Source organism: Rhamphochromis sp. 'chilingali', assembly GCF_963969265.1.
Source record: "Rhamphochromis sp. 'chilingali' genome assembly, chromosome: 9".
Classification (NCBI taxonomy): Eukaryota; Metazoa; Chordata; class Actinopteri; order Cichliformes; family Cichlidae; genus Rhamphochromis; species Rhamphochromis sp. 'chilingali'.
In genome coordinates, this window is record NC_137936.1 from 28,786,800 (window position 1) to 28,810,899 (window position 24,100).

The 24,100-nt window shown below is 44.1% G+C and overlaps 1 protein-coding gene across 1 annotated transcript in view; it reads left to right on the top strand.

The window, feature by feature from the left end:
• Positions 1-24,100, top strand: part of kctd6a (potassium channel tetramerization domain containing 6a) — a 38,410-nt gene that overhangs the window by 9,095 nt on the left and 5,215 nt on the right. Inside the window, exons 4-5 of the mRNA XM_080891311.1 lie at positions 6,623-6,792; positions 17,373-17,625. Of these exons, the coding sequence (XP_080747437.1) occupies positions 6,623-6,792; positions 17,373-17,625 (423 nt within the window). The remainder of the gene's footprint in view (positions 1-6,622; positions 6,793-17,372; positions 17,626-24,100) is intronic.

Here is a 24,100-nt window from a genome sequence, read left to right on the forward strand (position 1 = left end):
CATGCCCTGACTCATTTCAGGTCTGATTGAACAATGAGTCCATTTTGTAAATTTTGGTCATTCAAAGTTTCAGAAAGGAGGATTATCCAGGCTGTGTTCAAGCTATGTGTCAGTGTGTGGTTTCTACTACTAGTGGCTACTATAAATACATCATAATAAAACCCCCCAGTGGCTGTGTCTTTGTTCATTGATCTAGTAGGATTTAAAGAAGTCCTATCATGTGTGAAATTGAGGCCAGTATACAGCTATATTAAGTATACCATCCAGTACTAAATGGGCAGAGACTGAGATGAAGCATAGACATGATTTTATATGATTCCGTATTCAGTTTATTCAGTTTCACATTTGTTTGCTCAGTTGTAGATGATCAGTGCATTTGAACCTACCATTGTGCTTATATTTCCTCCCGAGGGAGCTGTTTGTGTAGCACATGGTCTGGACTTGACCAGTTTTTCTGGACAAGCAACAAGTCCTCATAAGGAAATTATTGTAAATCAGATCTGTTTGTCTGTCTTTTTTTTTTTTTTTTTTTTTTTTTTGGTATGCAGCCATTTTGCTGTCCAACCTGTCCTTCTCTCTGCTAGCCTTTCACCAGCCAAACATGTCTGGCATTTGAATGATGGCACCTCTGTCCTTTTCTCTTTGTGTGATCTTTTTCTTGTCTTTTTTTGTGTAGATATTTTGGGGTTTCCTCACTCTGGTCATGACCTTCAGAAAACTATCCGAGGATAAGAACAAGGGAGATATGTTAAGCTGATGAAAATTGGTGCTTTCAAACCTTTTACTGCAAAATTCAGACACTTTAGTGTTTTAGAAATGATTTAATATTACAGATTATTGTAGTGTTGTGTCAAAAAACTAAAATCAAAGACCAAATTTAGTCAATCCAAACTCTCAAGCTGGTGCTAATATATTTGAAAAACATTGGAGTTGTAGCTTCAAATTCCAGTTTATTGAAAATCACTTTCAAAAAAACTCTGAGAATATAGACAGAAATTGTCAAAAAGGTCCCCTGGGGTATTAAACTGTAGACACATGGACCCCTCCAGACCCACAGGGGCTTTCGCTTCAATTCAGAGAATGGTTTATTAGGCTTAACCTTTTCCACTCCCCCTTAAAATTCCAGTCCTGATGTCATCTCTGGCATGTGTTCAGCTCAGAAAATCCAGTATTTTCCAGTTCTGTGTTTACCACCATTAGCGGGTCACAACGACCTGAAACACTCCAGTACCTCACTCCTCTGCCGAACTATCACCTATCAAAGCAGCACATGTGCTCTCCATCCTCCACTATGTTCAAAGCCAATTAAATGGCATAAAGGAAAATCCAGATAAAGTACACAAAATACACACATAAAATTCGACTTTGGTAGACCTCCAAAACTTAAAATACTGATTACCTGTGCTCAGAAAACCACGTGTGTTGTGAGATAAAATGCAACACTCCCACAATTTGTAAGGCAATACATGAGGACTATAATAAAGTGTTGAGTAGTGCCAATCCATGTGACGCTTCATTGTTTAATGTTGATCTCAACCTCAAACTTGTTAAACAGTGTTTCCTACTTTTCCAGTACTTTTCTTTAGTAGAAGGGTCAAAGGTCAAAGTTATAATTATGTAATGCTCAACCGCAGGTTATATCATTCTAGTTCAGGGGTGGGTCACATGATAAACTGGTACTCTTGGGAAAGGCCTCATCAATAAGTTAAACTCAGTTCTGCTCAAATACAGTTTTATCTCTTTATAAACTACTACTGATAGGTGTAGAGCTGGCTTGGCCCTGACTTATCAAAGAATTAAGAAAGCGGAACCGGCTGTTCAAACCCCCACAAGGCTGCCTGCTGGGATTGAAACGATGGGAAGAGGCGCGAGTTTCTCAAAATGGGCTCATTGAGTGCAGCACGTATAAGATCTTGGAAAGGCTACGGCTGCTGTGAATACTCAGAATAAGATCTCTGACTGCAGACTGGATACATCTCGGAAGGGCTAGCTCGGAATAACATCTCTGAGCGCAAATTGGATGACATCTCGGGGAGGCACACTGTCGTGAGTTCTCAGAATCGGCTCCTTGAGCACAAGAAATGACAACATCACAGAACGCAAGTATGGCGAAGCTCGCGGCTCTCCAACGGGAGATTGAGGGACCAGTGTTGGACTGTAGAACTGCTTTGAAATTCATATGAGCTGTTCGCACTAAAGTAAAAGGCACCATCACTTCATGCGGATACCCTCTCGGCGCCAGCTGCGGTCGCAAGGCTGGAGCTGAACAACAACACCCTGATAACGACTGTGTTTAGATTGTTCCTTCCCATTCCATGCAAAGCCACCTGGGTTGGCTGGAAGACTGTTTACTTAGCCTAGCAGGGCGAAGGACACTGTCTCAGCTGAACTCTGGACACAGACACACATACATATACACTGATATGCACACACTCATCCCCCCTCCCTTTCCAAACGCCTTCGACGCTTATTCCTTTCCGATGCTGACGGTGGATCAAGGAGACCAGAGCACGCGACGAATCCTACTTCCGGGTCTAAAGTAGTCTGCGTTTAATATGGCTTTTGTGTTGTTAACATGTTTAATGTTATGTATTTTCTTCTATTTGATCTCAAAAAGCTCCTAAAACAGTCAAATTCAAATTCAAATTTTATTTGTCACGTACACAGTCATACACAGTACGATATGTAGTGAAATGCTTGGACAACTGCTCGTGACCTAAAGAAAACAAAAAAGGAAAGGCTATGAATAAGATAGGAAATAAATATGAAAAATTAAAAAGGGTAAATTTAACTAGGAAGGAATAAAATATAAATTAAGGTTAAAAATGAAATAACTGTACAACACAAATTAGAATGAAGGGTAAATTTAACTGGGAAGAATAAGATAAAATATATAAATTAAAGTTGAAAATAAAATAACTGTACAACAAAATACACAATACACAATATAGAACTATATAAGAATGTATGAAGAAATCTAAATATAAATAAATATATACACAATAACAGCAGCTGTACAAGTATTAACTGGAAATGAAGAATATAGTGACCAGTGTTGTGCAAAAACAATGTCCAGAAAGTCCAGTGTGTGTGTAAGAACCATATGTGTGGGTCAGTACTGTGTGGTGGTGTGATTGAGAGACCGTATCGCCTGCGGGAAGAAGCTCCTCCTCAGTCTCTCTGTGTTGGTCTTCAGGGAGCGGAATCGCTTTCCTGACCTCAACAGAGAGAACAGTCCGTTGTTGGGATGGCTGAGGTCCTTCACGATCTTCCTGGCCTTGGTCCAGCACCGCCTGCTGTAGATTGAGTGCAGGTCAGGGAGCTCGGAGCGGATGGTGCGACCACTGTTGACCTCCCTCGGCTTTTATTACCGCTAATCATTTATTTAAGCTCAGTTTTTAAAACCTTAGGATGTAACTACAGCCCATCCCATGCAGCAGTATATGAATGACTAACCTCGTATTGTGGATGGATTATCTCAGTTGTTCTCCTGGCTGAAGTTTGGTCCTTTTACAGCATCCTGCCATGCGATTACATTTGTTCCTGACCACCGAGAACACTCACGTTAACTTTTATCGAGTGGAAAAAAAGTTAGCTTGTTTATATTATGCTAACATAGCTGTGTCGCTAGCGGTCACGTAGCAAATCATTATATAGCAGCTAGCCCAACTTCAGTAACCCTACAAACGTCACTGCTGTTTAGTTTTCTGTCTTCATTTATGCTGGAAGTGATAGCAGAGCTGTACGTTTTAATTTGTTTCCAAAACCCCGCAGTCAGGACATGCTATATTGTATTTAGATAGAAGCTAGCGAGCTAACTCCCTGCTAACTTCTAACTCCGTTAAATGTCATAAATTCCGTTTTCATGGATGCCTGGATGTTAAACTCAATTGTTACACCTGGTAGAGCAGAACGCTGATCATTTTATTAAAGATGAAAGACTTTAGACAGTTTTTCAACTCTCAGTAATGCCATAGTGATCGTTTGATATATGGACCTGCAGCGGAGTTTAGACCCAGACACGGCTAGTGACGTCAGACTGAACAACCGGATTCCTTTCCGATGCTGACGGTGGATCAAGGAGACCAGAGCACGCAGGCCCGGATGTACTGTCTAACTCGGCTGTCTCTCACCCTTTACCCACCCCTGTTGCTTGTCATGTGTTTCTTTGGTGTATTAAGGTTTTTTTTCATGTGCTATGTGCAGAGGTGTTTGTTTTTTTTTTTCTGTTCTCAAACTGATCTCCCTGTTCGAGCTCAGTCTGGGGGGAGTTATTTTTTCCTCCTTATCTTTCCTCATGTGGTGCATTTTTCATTGTTATACCTCTCTGACCTGTCTTCCCCATGTGATGTTTTGTGTAATGTATGTATGGTCGGAGGGTAAGATGGCGCCGCCATTGCGTGCAATAGGTTGGCAGCCTTATGAAACTTCCCCTTGTGGGATTAATAAAGGTATATAAAATCAGACATTACAATTAGGTGATTAAAAATGTGATCAACATTCTAAAAAAGAGCTGTGAATAAATTGCGCTGAAGTTTTGTTTTGTTTTTGATTTTTTTTTCTTCTTTTTTTTTGTTCTTGTTCAGTGAAAGAAATCTAGTCTGTTTTGGGCTTGAACAAGTAGATATAAGCCAGGTTCAATATTTGATGTCAAAATATAAAGGATAGACACATCACCAGCAAATGTGAGACCAGTCTTCAAGTCTGCATCTGAGAGTTGAGCAATGTCCGTGTCTGTCTTCTGTTTTGTCTCATACTCTTTATAGCACTTTGCCCAGGCTGAAACAGCTCGCAGCTGTGTGGTAGCCTAGGTCATCATGTTCAGTCTCATGCTCATGTTCTCCTGATTTTCATGCATATTAGGCCTGTTTTCACTGTTTAACCCCTTGAGTCTGCATGGGACTGAAAATCTAGGTACAATTAGGGCTGTGCGATATGACCAAAATCTCATATCCCGATACAAAACATCTATCATCCCGATAACGATATAAATCACAAAAATTTTACATTTTATGTACATTCTGAGAATCGCGGGCAGCTCGACTTGCGTAAAGTGTTTCCAGCTGGGCGTCGTGTACCTGGAGTCGAGTGTTTTAACCGAAGCATGAAACTATACATTTTTAGACATAAGTTGTAACAGCCGCCGTTTTCTTTGTGAGTATTTATTACACGGCGTGCTGCGGGGAAAAGCCTGTTCTAACATTTTAGTCTAAGGTTTATTTTTTTAGCACCTGGCGGCTCTTTTTTGCTTCTCATCTGTAAGTAGGGATGGGTATCGTTTAGGTTTTATCCGATACCGGTACCAAACCGGTACTTTTGAAACGGTGCCGGTGCTTAAACGGTGCTCGAACCGGTACTTAAAGAATGGAGAACACACACTTTATCCAAAAACCTCTCATGTTTAGCTGTTTCCCTCTTTTTCTTTGGTCATTTTAGCCTTTTTGGCCAGGGTGAAGGGAGCATCTGCCATCAAACAAGAAGACAGCCACATGTAACTATGACGTGTTTGCTAGTTCACCTTACCTGCATTAATGTAATAACGTGGTTAGCCTACTCAACGTAAATTACACACCAACAACATAAAGCTACTCACGCAGAGAAGAACGGCTGCTGCTGCCATCATCATCCGTCATCATTTCTGCTACACTGGCAGGGCTAGGAGCCAGGACTCTACTCTTCGGGTTTTTGGGGGATGTTGCTAACTCCGGGTCCAATAACAGGCACCACACCCGCAGTAGATGTGCTCGGTGTGAGCTCTTGCAGCAAGCTATCAAATACGGCGCATTTCTCGGCTTTAAAAGCCCCCGCTATGCGTCGCCAGTTGTTTCATCAGATTCGAGGTGTTACCTCCTTTGCACAGTATCACCTTAAAGCACTTGTTGCAGGCTGTTGAGTTTGCATCTTTTGCTGTGAAGTACAGCCAGACTTTGACCGCTTCGCTTTGGGCATTTTTAATCTGTAGCTCTGCTCTAAAAGAACGTACGTACCTGGGCCCGCCTACTACGCTCGCAAACGTAAAACGATTGGCTAGAATCCAAAGTGTATGACATCTCAGGGGAAAAAAGCACCGAAATGTGCGCTGCTTTTCGGTCTGGTTACTACCGTTTATGTCAGAACCGGTGCCATGATGGCACCGGATACCGGTACCCATCCCTATCCGTAAGTACTCTGCGTACTCTTTTATGTGATTAAGTTTATTTTGAAAAGTCAACAGGATCTTGAGCTTTATTCCAAAAGTTTTATGTGAAAGATAAACAAGCGGACACGCGATGGTTTTACCGTCGTTGTTGCTAACGACAACGCATAAAAACGCTTGTCCGTCCGTAGTGTGGTTATATTAAATATAAGAGAAAGAGAGAACTTTAAGAAATTAGTATAGCCACTACAGTGACCATCAAAACGGTGAAAACATATTACTGTAAAGAGTTTATTTTGCGACACCACGAAACAAACGATAGCGTAAAATGAAATGATAGACGTTTTTATATCGTTATCCGATATATATCGTTATATCGAACAGCCCTAGGTACAACCCTAGTGAGAAGTCACAATGTCTGCTGTGGAAAAAAACTGCCATTGACAAAAGCCTTGAGTGTTATCTCTGCCTACCTATTTTGTCCAGATGGGGGAGCCAGTTACTCTGAATGTGGGCGGCTGTGTGTATAGCACATCCCTGTCTACGCTACAGCGCTACCCAGACTCTATGCTGGGAGCCATGTTCAGAGGTGACCTCCCCACTGTCAGGGATGCGCACGGGAACTACTTCATTGACCGTGACGGCCCACTGTTTCGGTGAGTGAGATGGGTTTTTTATTTTAACTTCTGCAGTTGATTGATGAGATGCAATGCAGTGCTGTTGAGGACCTGGCCAAGTTTCAAGAGGTTTGATAATAGACCCTGTGCATGAGAAAATGCTAACTTCCTGGTTTGAGACCGGATGTGGGGTTGTACATTTCCGGTAGCTTTACTTTGTGGTCAATCGCTACTGCGAAGATATACTCCAAAATCATGTCCAAAACTCGAAAACGGAAAGATCGCGTTAAGTTACAAAGAGCAGAAGGTGGGAACACTCACCACTGTTGTGTCATAAAAAATCTAATGATCAATTTTGACGTTTAAAGAGTTTAGATCGATCAGTTGTTTACATCACTCAACACAAGCAGAACTGCATTACAAAATCAGAAGACACATCGTCCACATTCAGAAGCACATCTGTATAGTGACTGGTCTTATGATTTAAACAGGCAAATGTTCAGCATTCAAACTACAGGTGAACAATAGTCAAACCAGATGTTTCCCCATTATGTCGATATCAGCTAGTCAAGTACACACCTACACAGCATGTTAACAAACCGTGAAAAAAAGCCACACAAAAAATGAATTATTGCTGGTAAGGGTTTCTATACATTAGTATTTACGAAGGGTATGTTGTGACTTACCTTCAAAATTACAGTGGTCCCTTGCTATAACGCGGTTCACCTTTCACCTCGGTGTTTCGCAGATTTTTTAGTGCAGGTTTGCATGTTTTTTTTTACATCACATTGTCCTGCATCCTGATCGCTGCAGACGATCTCCTCCGTGACGTCTCTCCTGTACAGTACAGAATCGCTGCATCGATCGCTAGCAGTGTGACTCTGAAGTGCAGTACTGTATGTTGATGAAAAAAATAAAATTGGCTACTTGATTTCACCTATCGCTGGTTACTTTTAGAACATAACACCCGTGATAAATGAGGGACTGCTGTTTACAGATACTGAGAAATATAAAATTTGAATCCCTTTTCTGTTTTGCTCTGAGGCGCGGGGGGGAAAATATCGACAAGTCGATGAACATCATTTACAGATATATTGGGTAAATGCCCAAGACATCTATAGAAATGTAAATCGCCGCTTGGTTCATTCATTTGCTTAACTTGTTTTGGACCGTAAACAAGGCACGAATAGGACACCGGAAACAAAGCTCCCCACAGGAGTTTCCGCACCTGAAGTAGCATATGCTAACGTGCACATAGTCTATTGATTCTCAAGTAGTATCACTATCAGGAGTTGAGGTAATTTCCATGGGAACGCAGTCATTGTTAACAGAATCTGTGGCCTGTTAATCATTAAATTCCTGTGGTATTCTCTACCATAGCTATTTGCATCTGTGGTTCGAACTTTGGCCCCAGAAGTTATGTGAAGTCATACTTTTCGGCACTGGCACCAGTGTATCCTTGGTGGAAACTGCTTCTAGATTGGGCAGCAGCACTATATGAGTGGAAAAAGGGACATTAAGGCTGTGTCAGCTGAGATTAAATGGATAACATGGCAAGTGGTAGTCTGCTGGAAAGTCACCATTCAAATGAATGTCCAAGCTATCCTGTTATAAGTACAGGAAATTTCAAGACACTGAAGCGCTAATGAATTAATACAGGCTAGGTATTGAGTGAAATATCAGGTTATTATTAATCAGAAGATTTAGGAATGCTACTGGAGCTGATAGGCAGTAATTAATAAATACACACAACACAAAATGCTTTTGCAGGTACCATGTATTTAACCGAAACCAAAGAAAAATAACAAGAAAAGAAAAGGAAAACTTAAATAATCACTCCTGCTGCAGCTATTCAATTAATCAAAAACCCAGTGGGGGTGCACAAAGACAAGAAAATTCTTATTCTTATTCTTATACCAGGCAATATAGATTCTCAAAAAAGTTCCCCATAAATAACACATGTTAACATCAAAAACACTGATCCACACTGAAGAGGAGGAAGTCCATGAGTTTTATCTGAATGTCCATGAGAGATGTCAAAGCGCTATTGTCCATAAACGGGGGAATGGTGTGTATGATTGCGGAAATCAGTGTATTCGGAAAATGGGCACAGAGCATCGTCTTTGATAACTTCCTACCAGTCCAGTGGAAGCTTCAATGCAGAATGATTCCTGCTCCTAGCCGTTCATTGGCTCGCCATCCTTTTTCATACCCAAAAAGGTTCACCTGGCCTGCACTAAATAAACAAGGCCAATAAGAAATGACAAGAATAATACAAAAATGTCAGCCAAATAAGCTACATACATTAAGTTATTCTTGTTCCTGTGTACACGATTTATAAATGAATAAACAGTATATTTAGCCAATCAGGATTTAACTGAAACATTCCAACTGCTATATACATATTGTGGCGAGCTCAGACAAGGAGGAGACGGAGGTATCGTTTGGTCTTGCTTCCCGTGAGCTAGCCAGGGAGCACAGCCATTTATTAACATCTGCAGAAAAACACTGCCGCTAGCTAACTGCTCAGCACGGCAACAGCACAGCAACAACAACAACAACACACAGGGCGCCCTCTGACCCCGGAAGGACACACCGTCGCAGCGAGAGGGCGTCACCTGTCACTATGGCAACATAAACAAAACATAACTGTACAAACAGAACCCTGAACAGCCCTGACCCGCTACATAGCCCCCACCTAAGGGGTCAGTCGTCCCCGACGACCCCATTACCCCACACAAAGTTCTGCAAATGTCCAGGTGCCTTCTTTTGGCGCACCGGCCGGTCACGACCGGCGGGGGAAAAGTCCCTCGGGTCAGAACATGGGGTGCCACCATCATCCCCTGCCCCGGCATCTGCCAGAGCAAGCAGTCGGTACGGTGAGAGCCTGTCCCGGTGCAACACCACCATGCGCCCCGGGCCCGGCATGCGGATACGGTACACCACGTCTGTTAGCCGCTCCACGACCTCCGCCGGCCCTTGCCAGTGACTGCAGAGTTTGGGGGACACTCCTCTCTTGCGAACCGGGCAGTACACCCAAACCTTGTCGCCAGGCGTGAAAACCCCCCCTCGGCACTTGGTGTCGTAGGCTCTTTTCTGTCGTACTCCGGCGCTGGCCTGGGCCTGGCGGGTGTAGTCATGAACCACCTGCAGCCGCTCCCTCAGCCTCCTGTAGTAGTCCATCTCTGGCCCACCATCAATCTCTGGCTCGGGGGGGGGGGACCGAACACCAGATCCACAGGCGTCCGGAGCTCCCGTCCAAACATCAGAGCAGCAGGTGTGCACTGGCTGGACTCCTGCACCGCAATCCGATACGACCAAAGGACCAGGGGCAGATGTCGGTCCCAATCCCGCTGGTGGCGGCTGGTGAGAATGGCGAGCTGGGTGGCCAGCGTGCGGTTGAAGCGCTCAACCAAGCCATCGCTTTGTGGGTGGAGCGGTGTGGTTCTCGTCTTCTCCACCCCCAGTCGCCGGCAGATCTCCCCGAAGACCTTCGATTCGAAGTTACGCCCCTGGTCACTGTGGAGCTCAGCCAGGACCCCAAAATGGGGGAACATCTCCTCCACCAGCTTCTCGGCCGTTGTCGTTGCGCTCTGGTCTGGCACCGCGTAGGCCTCTGGCCACTTCGTGAAATAGTCCATAGCCACCAACACATACCGGTTCCCTGACTCTGTGACGGGGAAAGGCCCTAGGACGTCCACTCCCACTCTTTCCATTGGGGCCCCCACCAGGTACTGCTGAAGGGGGGCAGTTCCACATCCCGTCGACAGCCAGGCCATTAAAACAGTCCCCTGAGGCGGCGGAGAGTTTTGGCGTTCCCATAGTGCCCTGCCCCCACCGAGCCATGGACCAGCTCAAGCACCTGCGACCGCAGCGACCGAGGCACCAACGGCTGCAGGAGATCTCTGCCCTGACCGGGGGCCCGCCATCTCCGGTACAGGAGGCCGTCGTGGGTCTCCAGATTGTTGTGCTGGGAGTAGTAGGCCTTCACCTCGGGCTCCTGTCCCGACACCACCGTCCAGGCGGGGCATTGCGCCGCCTCCAGCCAGGCCCCCACCTGAACCAACGTCGCGTCGGCCTCCTGTTCCCGCTTCAGCTGCTGCGTTGTCAATGGGAGCCACCCCCCTCCGCTGGCTGTGGCCTGAGCAGTAGCCACCCCCAGCACCTCCTGGGCCCGCTCCTCCTGTCGCAGGCAGTAGCGGCAGTAGCGGCAGCCGGTGTGGGCGCAGACGGATGGGCTGAGCAGAGCCGGTGTCGATGGTGTGCTGGACCAGACTCGTCTGCCTACAGTCTTTGTCACTGGCGGCAAAGATGCCCACATTCTCGTCCAGGAGGCACCTCAACCGCTGGCGCTGGTCGACGTTGAGGCCTACGCTGCTGCGCTGCCAAAGGTCATCAACAGCCTCGATGGTCTCAGTTGAAGGAGGTTTGTCGGGCTGAGAGGCTGAGGCGAGTGGAGATGACCCGGAGCCACCGGCATCCGAAATCTGCTGAGCGGCAGCTGCCCGACGCCTCTCTCGTCTGGTCCCCGCTCCCTGCTTTTGGCCACGCTGGAGGGCAAAAGTCTCTGCGCCAAGAGTGATAGGCAGCTTCACGGTGTCGACGCAGGCCCCCCAGCGGCTCAGCAGATCCAGGCCAATGATGCACTGGTCTTGAATGTCGGCGAGCCAGAAGTTGTGCACCAGCTCTAGATCCTTCACTCGGATCCACAATGGTTTCTTCCCCCGCATAACAGTTTTCTCCCCCATCACGGTCATCAGCTGGGTGTCTGTGGGCAACCAACCCTTCACCAGTGGCCCGGATGTTTCAGGGAGCACGCCAGGTCGTATCAGGGAAATGGTAGACCCCGTGTCCACCAGGGCCTGGCATGGCTGGTCCTCAACACAGCAGCTCGGGCACCTCAAGGGACTCTACCTAACTCGGCCCACCACTGTGCATCGTCCTTGGAGGGGGGCAGGAAGCTGGAGCGGTGGTCCCCTCGCTACACCGCTCCCTCCTCGTTTCCCTGAGGCTGCGTAGTTCTGGTCTTCGGGGCTGGTGCTGGGCAGTCACGCGCTACGTGGCCAGGCTCATCGCACCGGTAGCAGCGGTCGGTCGGTCGACAAGGACGCCTCCGGGGCACCGAGGGTTGCAGCTGGGACATCTCGGCGACCTCCCCCTCCCCGTCACAGTCTGTGGCTCTGATTTGGGGGTAGTTTGGGGGGGGCACCTGCTGGTTAGGTCGCGAGGTGAGCACCGGCTCGGCCCTTTCAGCCTCAAGGAGTGCCTCACGGAGGGTCTGAGGCATGGCCATGCGGACGTGTTGACGTAGTCGCTCTGGGAAAAGTCCTTGCAGAAAAGCATGCAGGCTAAGCTCCTCACAGGCTGCTGCTGGAAACTCCGGGTAGCCACGACGAGCATACAGCAACACGTCTGCTGCAAAGGTGCCCAGGCTCTCCCCCGGTCGACGGCTCCGGTTGGTCAGCTGCTCTCTGCTCTGATCAGTGGAGTGCCGCTGCCCGAATCCCCTCTCGAGTGCCGCGGTGAGGGCCTGGAGCTCATGCTGCTCTGCCGGGGCTAGGTCAAGGAGTATCTGCAGTGCATCTCCCTCTAATGCTAGCGCTAGGTGTGTAGCAGTCTCCTCTTCACTCCAGCCACTATGTCTGGCGGCCAGCCGCACTTGTGAGAGGTAGGGCTCTAGCGGGGTTAGCCCATTGTATTTCGATACCTTAACTGGCGTGGTAGGCATAACTGCTCGCGGTTGGCGGCTCGGCGTGTGGGTACTGTACAAACAGAACCTCGAACAGCCCTGACCCGCTACAATATTATATAGCTTCACAACATTTGTTATTCAACAAATATCGGTCAAATCAAAATCAAAATGTTTGGACCGGCAGCCGCCAATTAGCGTCAGCTGGTAGCAATACAAACAGTCAATTAAAAGTTCAAACTCACCAATTCCGTTCCGTTCAGTGCACAACAACACTACGGCTCTGGCTCACAGTAATCAGCATCTAAGTCGCATAAGTTAGTTGGTGTTAAAAAAATGCATTAAAAACGGGAAAAGCAAGTGTTTGCCAATACAAACCTGCAACAGCTCTGTCACCTGGCTTGCCTCCACACATCTGACGGGAGGAAGCCGGGACAGGCTTACTATGACCTACATGCCATCCGATTGGCTGAGCAAAGTCATGGATTGCGCTTTTTGGGGCCCTCAAAGCGCTTTACAATTCCACTATTCATTCACTCTCACATTCATACACTGGTGGAGGCAGCTACAGTTGTAGCCACAGCTGCCCTGGGGCAGACTGACAGAAGCGAGGCTGCCATATCGCGCCATCGGCCCCTCTGGCCATCACCAGTAGGCAATTAGGAAATTACTAAAATCTAGTAAAACAGATTTTACTCTGGCTTAAACTTATTATTACAATAGTATGATAAGACATCTTAACTAATTACTATTTATATTTGGGCTACACTCAACTTAGTACCTGTTTGTTTTGTTTGTTTGTTTTTGTTTGTTTGGGGTTTTTTGCTATGTTTTGTGTAGATGGCTGAAACAAAGAGGCTCATTATCCGCTGCCGAAAGTCTCCCCTGCTGGCCAACCACAAGAATACCTGTGAAAACTCTTTGGTTAACATAAGCTCTCTTTGCTATGTAACAGTTAACGTTAATACACAGTCTAGCCCAACCAACAAAAGCCTTTGACTAAAGGACTTTAAAGAAACCTTTGTATTAAACATAGTATGTCTGTTTAATACATCCAGAACCTAATGGCAGTAATCATCAATTTTTTTTTCAACAGCTGCAAATACAGTAAACCAGGGGTAGGCAACCATTCTGATAGCGAGTGCCATTTAAAATTTCCTCAGAGGTCAGTGTGCCACATGACTGCATTAGCAATAAATTTAATAACGCTCTATATTAACAGTTACACACTATATAGAACAACTTTATAGAATAATATTTGTTCGCAGATGTTGGCAGCTATCAGCGAATAGTTATCAGCTATTTTGAAACAAAAAAAGACACTTTTTATCCATAACAAGAACTCCATAACAGCAAATGAACTGTACAACGGAAAATACAAATGCTATTTATGGTCTCCTCACAACAATGATAAGAAAAATAAACGAAGCCGATATGGCATGTTTGTTAATACAGAGACACACATGCTAATATGATCTCTGGTCTCCCACTCAGAGACACAGGTCTCGGCGTGTCCAGCATTCAGACGGCTACCTGAGGACACTCATGTGAGAGAAAATCTGCTCACACAGATATGTAGAGCCAAATACTGTCAATAAGGCCTCTGCAATGTTCTGAAGACAGTTAAACTTGTCAGGTAGTGATGTCCAGCCGGTGAAAATGCAGCTCCATGAACACGCACAGCTGTGGATTCCAGCTGCTTCGATGTTGCATTAACTGGCATTAACTCAGCCAGTTAATGCAAGACAAATCTAGCAGCTCATTAAAGATTTCTGGTTTGATCAGAAAATAAAACATTGGTCCATACACCTGAAAGTCTCAAAAATGCATTGTGTCTCAAGTCTACAGATGTATCCGTGTATTTCCGTGGTGCTGATGCTGTGCTGAGCGGAAAGCTGCTGAAGCTTTTGAAGTGTCGGAATGTGGAAAGCTAACAACGTCCGTCTTACCAGTAGGCTAAGTTATTTTTAGTCTGGTAGTTGGGGTGGTTAGTTAAGATACCGTCATTAAGAAGAGGACAGTTACCAGCTGTCAGCTACTTAGAAAATGATATTGGTGTTATTTGTCTGTCAGAAACAGTTCATAACTTCCCTTCAACTCATTCATGTCACCTAAAAGGTAAACCTGTTTCTCCATCACCTGTTCAGCTGTGATGATTCAGTAAGGACATCTCCTGGTTTCATCTTCATGTTTCCCTCTCACCAGATATACAAACCGATATCATGACCAGCAGCTTTTACAGCTGTGGCTCCAGCAAACCTCAGCTGATACTAGAAATTAATATTAAATAAATTCTAACAACAGCTGATCAAGCTTAAACATGCTGCTGTTGTTTAGCGCGACATCCGCCGGTTTCTTCTTTCTGGCGCAAAGTGGGCGATAAACAAACGAGAGAAAAGCCGATCAGCTGATCATTGATCAGTTTCGTGATTGAAGTAACAACAGGAGAGGGAAGGGAGAGAATGAGAGAAGAAGAGGCAGCTGTGCAGCAAAGACAAAGAATAACTCAACCTTTGTGTCCTTTTTCATTCTAGCTGAAGCCCAGGACAAACTGCGTCCCCTCTCAGCTCAACACAAAACGCGTAATAATTTCTCTGAATGCGGGAGGATTACGTCTTTTTACGGGACGGTTGGTAACTCTACTAACTAACCTTATGAATTAAAGTTCAACATCAGTAACATCAAAGCACCCACCCAGCTGTATAGAAACTCCGTCATGCTAGCTAGCACGCAGTACGAGTTATTGTAACTGACTGTAAAAAGTCAGCACAACGAAAATAAACTCCACCTAAACTTGGTTTATATCTGACCCAGATAGACTGCAGGTCATAACTTCTTACCTGAAGTTCAGTTCACCTGACGCTCGGACCAGCGGCCGCCTCGGGTCTCTCCTCGTCCTGCCTCCGATCTCCCTCATCCACATGCTGGCCTCCACCACTTGTTAATGTTACTGAATCTGTGGAAGCTCCGCAATGCCACCACCAAACAGCTGAGTTATTTTTACACACCGGCCAGCATTTGGCCAATCCAACACCTTTCATTGTTTTCATTGTTGTATACAGTGCTTTGAGTACTCCAGGAGCTTCTACCAGCTTCTACCAAGTGTTAGTAGCACAAACACAAAGTAGACCCAACCAGCTCCTGTACAAGAATATGACTACTACAATATTCACTTGTTCATTGTAAGTCTTAACAAAATATCTGGCTTACCATCAATTGAAATGTTTGGAACGTGATGGGCTGTGTCAAAGGAGTACTTCAGCTTATCTGACAGGGCTTTTGATATATAAGCGAAAGGTTGCGAACCAGTGGTCTTGTGGGATTTAAAGTTGGATGTTTGTAGCAGCTCTTAAGCTAGAAACCACCCAGGCAGAAATTTTATCTGATCAAAACTTCAGCCGACGGAGGCTGACTTTGTGAACCTGGTGTAATAGCTGTTTGAGCTTCCACACACACACACATTAAGGTTTGATAGTGATGTTCTGGACCAGAAAATGAAATTTGTTCCAACGAAGTGTTCACAAGGTTGGTGTCTCATTAATTCTAAATGGAGCAGCTTCAGTCCTTTACTGAGTGACAGATTTGAAGTGCTTAACTTGATTCTCTATTTAGAGCCTCACGTGTTCAAAGACAGTGTGATGAAGAAACATTTAGCAATTATTTATAATGATAATTTCACAGTTTCTCTGGATAAAAGCGAGAAAACATATGAAAAAAAATCAATTAAACTAAAAATATTGATACTGGCATTAGCTATGGGTCAAAAGTGGATGCTTGTATGTCAGTAATTTATTTGCTGCATGCCTTTCTAAAATCAACATCGTCAACCACATGCACATTTTGCTCAGTGTGATTGTTTATCTTCAACATAAACAAAGTTATAAACACCAGAAGTTGTCCTGCAATATAAAGTGGATGCGCAAACACACCCGTTTTGTCTTACAGTCAAAGTCCAGAGCCCAGTGTCTATAGAGAATCAGTGGCGAGGCCTACTCTGCCTGCATGCAGGTGACAGCTGGCCTCTCCAGGCAAACGCAGCGTCAAAGCCAGAATCTATGAACTGCTTATTCTGCAGAAGGCCACTTGCTATTTTTAATCTCTGACACAAAATAGAGGCGAGGAGAGGGAAAGAATTCAAGCTAGGAAGCCGTGGTGCGCACCCAGCGTCGGCCCCATGCCAGGCAGCTGATTTGGCACACTGCAGCAGGTTTAAGTTTATAAACCAGATGGAAACTGAACTAATCAGTTTGCAAGATGATACCAGCTTGCGATTCCTTTCCTCATAAAGTCATTGACCAATTTTTGATTGTGTGCAAGCGTGTGAATCGCTTAAGGAAATTAGTCAGCTTTGCATATGTTAGAGAAGAAGTAATGTGTTGGGAGAGGCGGGTGACTGTGGAAGAATGAGCCACATCGGGTGCTCTTGTGGGCTGACTCCATGTTGCGTGTTTTTTGGGGGAGGTTTTGTCATATTTCTAACCATGAACTTAAAACAAGATTCTGAAGTATTATCAGAAACCAGGCCCATACATCTGCCATACACAAAGCACTGTATACAACATGTTTCATTCACCCCATTCATACAAGCGCTTCTAAACTCAAGTTCAGTCTAACCAACATTCACATTCCGATGAGCGCATCGGAGAGCAACTAGGCCAAGGATACTTGGCATGGGGAAGCCAAGGATTGAACCACCTACCTTCCAATCAGTAGCTGATATGCTTTACCACCTGAGCCACAGCCACCCCAATCTATATAACATCTCTTTAATGTCATATAGAGTGAACATTAGGAAAAAAATGTATGAAACATGATTATTTAGCTTACTTGCACATCATTTAGCAGCTCTCCTGCCCCAACTTTAACTGACAGCTCAGAATTGTTGGCTCAGCAGTCTTGACTAATCCTGTCTCTGGTTCTGCTATTTCAGCTACATCCTCAACTTCCTGCGGACGTCAGAGCTCACATTGCCATGTGACTTCAAGGAGACGGAGCTGCTAAGAAAGGAGGCTGACTTCTATCAGATTGAGCCCCTTATCCAGTGCCTGGGAGACCCCAAGCCGCATCTGCCCTACCCCACAGACAGCTACGAAGAGGTGGTTGAGTTGTCCAGCACCAGAAAGCTCTCCAAGTACTCCAATCCTGTTGCAGTCATCATCACCCAGCTCACCATCACCACCAAGGTCAGTGGGAAAAGGCCTGGTCAGGCTGTATTGATCTATCACAGCAGATTTTACAGTATATCTATTTATTTATTTTTCCTTTAGACTGCTTCTGAGTCTGCTTCTAGAAAAAAACAAACAATTTTAAATAAAATTGATTCGTTTTTTTATGCTTAATGCCTGATTCATAAATTTTAAGTTCTGCTACTGCTTTTGCATTTTCCATTGAGTGTCTATACATGCTGACTGGAAATATTACTTTTTAAAAAATAATATTAATTATTACAGTTTTACCATAACTAATTTGGGACTCCTATAATAGGTTATTTCTTTTAACTAGTTTAACCACTACAAAATAAGTGATGTGACGTGCTTTTTGGAAAAAGTACACTGTGTGAAGTTAACATTTACAGTATTGCAATTGTTCCCCTTATATATTATTAATTCCGGAATCTTAAATTGTTGAATATCTTTCTACGTTCACTGAAGTTTAAAACAGACTCTGAAGAGTGTGATGACTCTGCAGTATTTGTTTTTTTCTCTCTTCACTGTCCTCACACCTGGAAGTGGTGAAGAAACAATAAAAACAGTAGCTTTGGGTGCGTTGTTTTCTCTTCATTTTGGCCTCCCGTCCACACCGAGATGGCGTTTTCACTCTCGAAAACGCATACATTTGAAAACGTGCAAAACTGCTCTTGCGTCGCAGTGTGGACAGCGAAAATGCAAACTTTCTAAAATGATGACGCATGTTAGTCATATGATGCAGTCATGTGACCAATTAAAGTAAGACAGCAGTTGTTTTGTTTGCTCTCAATTTTAACAGCCTTATTAAAGATTAATATCAGTCTGTACATGCTCCAGATAGCTTTTCTTCAAATTCTTTAACTATCTTTTGCAACTTTGTACTTTTGTGTTACTGGCAGCAAAAACTCCACCTCATAGTTAGTCCATTTAAAAAACTCGGTGCTTTTCCTCAACATTTTGCCACGACGTTTCAAAGAGCCGGAAAGTAAATAAGCAGCAGACAGAAATGAGGCAGGTCAAATCTTCTTGCGTTTCACGCACGCGCAGTACTGGAACGTAAGTGTTTTCGGCCATTTCAATGTGGACGCGCAGCCTAAACAGGGAAACCCAGGCCTCCCTTTTCCCAGCCACCTCCTCCAGCTTATCTGGGGAAACACCAAGGTGTTCCCAGGCCTGCCAAGAGATATAATCTTTCCAGCCTGTCCTGGGTCTACCCGGGGCCTCCTCCTCTCGGTGGGACATGCCCTCTCCCCTCACAGGAGTCTGAGATACTTAAACTCTTTCACTTATAATAATAACAATAATGGATTGCATTTATATAGCGCTTTTTGGGACCCTCAAAGCGCTTTACAATTCCACTATTCATTCACTCTCACATTCACACTGGTGGAGGCAAGCTACAGTTGTAGCCACAGCTACCCTGGGGCAGACTGACAGAAGCGAGGCTGCCATATCGCGCCATCAGCCCCTCTGGCCATCACCGGTAGTCGACCACTTGGGGTAGTAATTCGTTCCTGGCCTGGCATGGGTACTCCAACCTTTTCCAGCTGAGGATCATGGCTTCAGACTTCAGTGCTGATTCTCATTCCTGCTGCTTCACACTCAGCTGCAAACTGTTCCAGTGCAAGCTGGAGGCCACATCTGATGAAGAAGCCTGACCCATAATCATAAGTGAATTGATGGCGTATTTTCATGACCCAACTGGGCAGGTAGACAGCGTGGACACCCAAGGTTGTGAATGCAATAACTTGAGAGTGAGATGACATAGGATTTTGAAATTCATACCATAGACACAACTACTAAAAACCTTGGATGAGTTTGAATCTCAGTGACCTTGACCTCAAGTTCTAAACAATCTAAACACTCTAAACAACTTGTCCGGAACTGTTTTTATCATCTAAGAAACATTTCTAAACTCAGGCTACTGGTGTCAAAGGCAGAACTTGAGATGATTATTCATGCATTTATCTCTTCTCGTTTGGATTATTGTAACGGTCTTTTTACGTGTCTCAACAAATCAGCTCTGGATCGCCTTCAGTCTGTACAGAATGCAGCGGCAAGACTTTTAACTGGTACAAACAAGAGGTCACACATTACTCCAGTTTTGGCTTCTCTTCATTGGTTGCCTGTAAATTTTAGGGTTCATTTTAAAATTTTAGTTGTAACTTTTAGAGCTCTGCACGGTGAAGCTCCCCAGTATATCTTTGACCTGCTGAAACCTCATGCTTCATCCCGAGCACTTAGGTCTTCAAGTCAGAGGCTACTGGTGGTCCCACGTACTAGGTTTAAAACACGTGGGGATCGGGCTTTTCAGGCGCTGGCACCTAGGCTGTGGAACTCTCTGCCGTTGTCTTTACGCTGTCTAGACTCTACTGACTCCTTTAAAAAGCAGGTGAAGACATTTTTATACAAACGGGCTTTTAATTAATTTTAACTTGTATGTCTGATCTTATTGTAAAGCACTTTGTGATTTTTATCTGTGAAATGTGCTATATAAATAAATTTTACTTACTTTTACTTACCGTATTTCCCGGACTACAAAGCACACCTGAATATTAGCCGCACAAGCTAAAATCAGGGGAAAATCCTGTTTTGTACATACATTAGCCGCACCTGACTAAAAGCCGCAGGTGTTTCAATGTTGACTTATCATATGTAAGAGAATATGCACAAAGCGAAATGTCAGGAAAGAGATGGCTGTTTGGAGACACATCCCTTTTATTAATATTTTTGAAAAACAAGTTATGGGTACATATTTGCACATTAACTGCGCTTCATAAATGAGTAACAAATGTAGTACATAACAATAACCTACAGCACACCAGAAAAATAGATTGGACTACCTTTTAGGCTCAGGTGCTGTGACACGGCTTTAACAAGAAGAAAAGTCAGTCATTCACCACCATCTTCCTGCGCACTAAAACCACCAAAGTCCTCTTCTCCAGTGTCGGAAACGAACAGGCTCAGGGTGGCTTCGTCATCCACTCTCAGCTTCTTTACTTCGTTGTCAGTGTCAGAGTCGAACACCCTCTGAAGGGCCGTGGCGGTGTCCTCCTCTCCATCATGCAGCAGTCCAGCCCTTCGAAATCCGTTGGTGATCATGGATGTTTTCACACTTTTCCACGCTGTCAGATTCCACCGGTGGAGTTGGGCATAACTTGCTTTTCGCAAGTTTATCGCCGCACATCATCCACGCCTCCCGCTGAACGCGTAGCGCTACTTTGAAGTTTGTTTTTCGCGCTTCTTGTATGGCACTATGTTGCCTGGCGGATGGACATGTGACCAACATACCACCCTTGAACCCCGATACTGTGTGTCTGATCACATTCCCTTCCGCCAGGCAACGTAGTGCCGTACAGCAGCGGAACAAACAAAACAAATCGTCTTACAATATGACAAAAATCATGGACAATCCATAGAAAATCCGCACCTGACTAAAAGCCGCAGGGTTCAAAGCTTGTGCAAAAAGTAGCGGCTTATAGCCCGACAATTACGGTAAGTTCAAAGTCAGAGGTCAACTTTTCTGCAAATGACCTAGGACAGCGGTCCCCAACCTTTTTTGCGCCACGGACCGGTTTATGCCTGACAATATTTTCACGGACCAGCCTTTAAGGTGTCGCGGATAAATACAACAAAATAAAACTAGTACCGGTACCGAAAAAAAGAAGATTTATTCATAACACACGTGAAAAGACCCAGGAAAACCAAGTTCACGATAAAAATGATAACAAAATAACGCTGAAAACCGATAAAAACCCTGAAAACCATACATTTCACACCTGAGCCTCAACTCTCGCAGCCCGGTACCAAATGACTCACGGACCGGTACCGGTCCGAGGCCCGGGGGTTGGGGACCGCTGACCTAGGACTTTCAAATATAAAGCTGAGGTACATCTACTAGGAGACTGAGGAGAAGCAGCTACCAGTATTTTTTGCTTTTTCCTACAAAATTTTAAATACATGTTTTAAATTTATACATTAATCCTAATTTTCTGTGATCTGTAGCGGGTTGTAGCCCAGAAGCTGGACGGCTAACAGGCTGCACAAGCAACATCTTCTCTATTCTGTGAGGGATTTTCATAACTTCATTTGATTGGATCCTGTTAGAAAAGTTAATCATTTCCCAACTCCACAATCCACAATTCAGTTTGGCAACAAATTGCACCATCATGTTCAAAGTGAATAAGAGGTGAGAGAGTGCTGAAACCTGAACTGCAAAGGTTTGAAACCTCTATATTGGGATCCACACAGTGTTCATAACACATCTACGCTTTGTTTATGTACATTTCTCAAGGACTGTTAGCACATTTGTTGTGTATATTTTATTTTAATGCAAACCCTTTCAAGGAAGGGTTTTCCTCCTGTGGTCTCAATACAAACTCAACATGTGTTGTGTAATTTTGGTAATTCAGACTTATAAAATTAGCTTGGCTAGGTGCCTTTTTGTATGCCATGATACTGATGGCAAACTTCAAATCCACAGGATCTCCCAAGCTGTGCTGCAGTTGCACTTTACTCAGCACAGCACCAGACCATCGTTGCAAGGTGGAAACCACTGAAAATAACATGTTTCAAATCACAGCCCATGTGAAAGCACCTTACAGATGGGTGAACTGACGATACCTTAAGTGTGCAGTAAAAGCTTTCCAAGAAGTGTTAAACTTCTTTACCCTGACTCCTAGAACAGCACTCTTTCTTCTATTTGTGACCTCCTGATTTTCACACTTTGCTTCAGGTTTTTCCTTGCCTGCATAATGAAAGGCACACTTCAGCAGTGTAGACTGGCACTGGGTCTCCCTTCATGTGGCTTGAAACTTGTGAGAGGGGCTCACAGAAGCAGAGGAAAGCTCTGGAGGTGGGGAAGGAAGCAAAGGAGTCAGTGGCTGATGTTATATTCATAGATTCATGAATACTAAAAGAGCCAGAAGTGTTGAGTTACTTGTGTAAATGAGGACAAAAACTCTAAATATGTAATTCTGATGAACAGAAATTAGTTTTAAGAGATTAATCAATGTCAAGAGAGGGAGTTTTAACTCGAGTGTCCAAGCTGTTTTATCAAACATGTACATTATAGCCTGCTAAAAGTCTATAATTCAAATTTTGTAGATATAAATGAGATGTTGTTGAAATTATACAAAAAAAAAGGAAAAAACAAAATGTTTTTGTGAGCTGTTGTAGATGCATAAAGGCAATAAGAAGGCAGTTGCTGGGTGATTACCAGGCAATGTGATTGCATCATAATATACCATGCATAATTCAGCTTTTGTTAATTAAAAATTAGGTTTCCTCAGCAGGAAATGGATAGGTGTCCACTCCAGGTCAGGGATGAGCTGCTCCCCCAAGCAAAGGAGTTTAAATATCTAAGGGTCTTGTTCAAGAGGGGAGAGGGAAACTGGAGCTTTACAGACAGATTGATGTTTCAGGAGTGTCACCAGGAGGGGACAGCTGAGGACAAGTGAAGCTGTAGATTTAGATGGATGGAGGGTGTTATTGTCATAAGATAAACTTTCTTTATAAGGCATTATAGATGTATAAAAGGTAAACACAGGTCATTTTAATCCATTGCTAGATTGTTGCTAGGCAATACGATGACATAATATCTGATATAGATTAGAACCTTCAGGGGACTAAAATGTACTTGTGTGACAAGTTTTGTTGCTCAACTCCTCAAAAAAGCATCATTGTTATTTTGAGGATTACATTTTTCCTTCAAGGCTTCCACAGCAATAAATCTTCACTCTCTCAGCAAACATGGGTGAAACATCGACATTATCTCCCCAGTGGGTGTGGTGTGACAGCAGAAAGTGCTCTGTAGTAGGACAGATGGCTGCACAAAGCTTCAGTCAGACTGGCTCCTCAAAGAGAAAACTATCTGTTGGATTAATGAAGTGGAGAAATTAAATGCATGCCTTTCTTTTCTTTTTGTTTCAATATGATATTTGATTGACAAGTTATTTGAATATTAAATGGCTATGATCAGACATTGAAGCTATGTCTAGCTTCATGTTAATCCTTTCGTATTTGTTGCATTGCTTCTCTGCTCATAAATCTGATCATTAAAAACCTGTTATGTTGTTCCGTGTTTAAGATGAGAAATGGACTTCAGAGCAGGAGATTGTAGTTTGAAGTCTAAAGCTTTTTTTATATATATATATATTCTTAATCCTATCACAGTTAAGAATATTTCATTTGACTCCATAATTTTATTGTATTTCACATGACTGCATAATTTTTTTTTCAGAGCCAGTGTTCTTCCCAGTCTTCCCAGAAGCAAACTCCTCAGTCTTGTATCATTAATGAGAATTCGGCAGCTAGGTTTTCAGCTCTTCTTTCCAATCTGCCCATATCAACACCTAATTTTATTTTATTTTTTTAATTTAGTGATTTAGTTCATTGGTTTGTTAGTGTATGTTCATCAGTTCTCAATAGCATAGTTCTGATAAAAGCCCAACAGATTAGATTCATTGCCGTA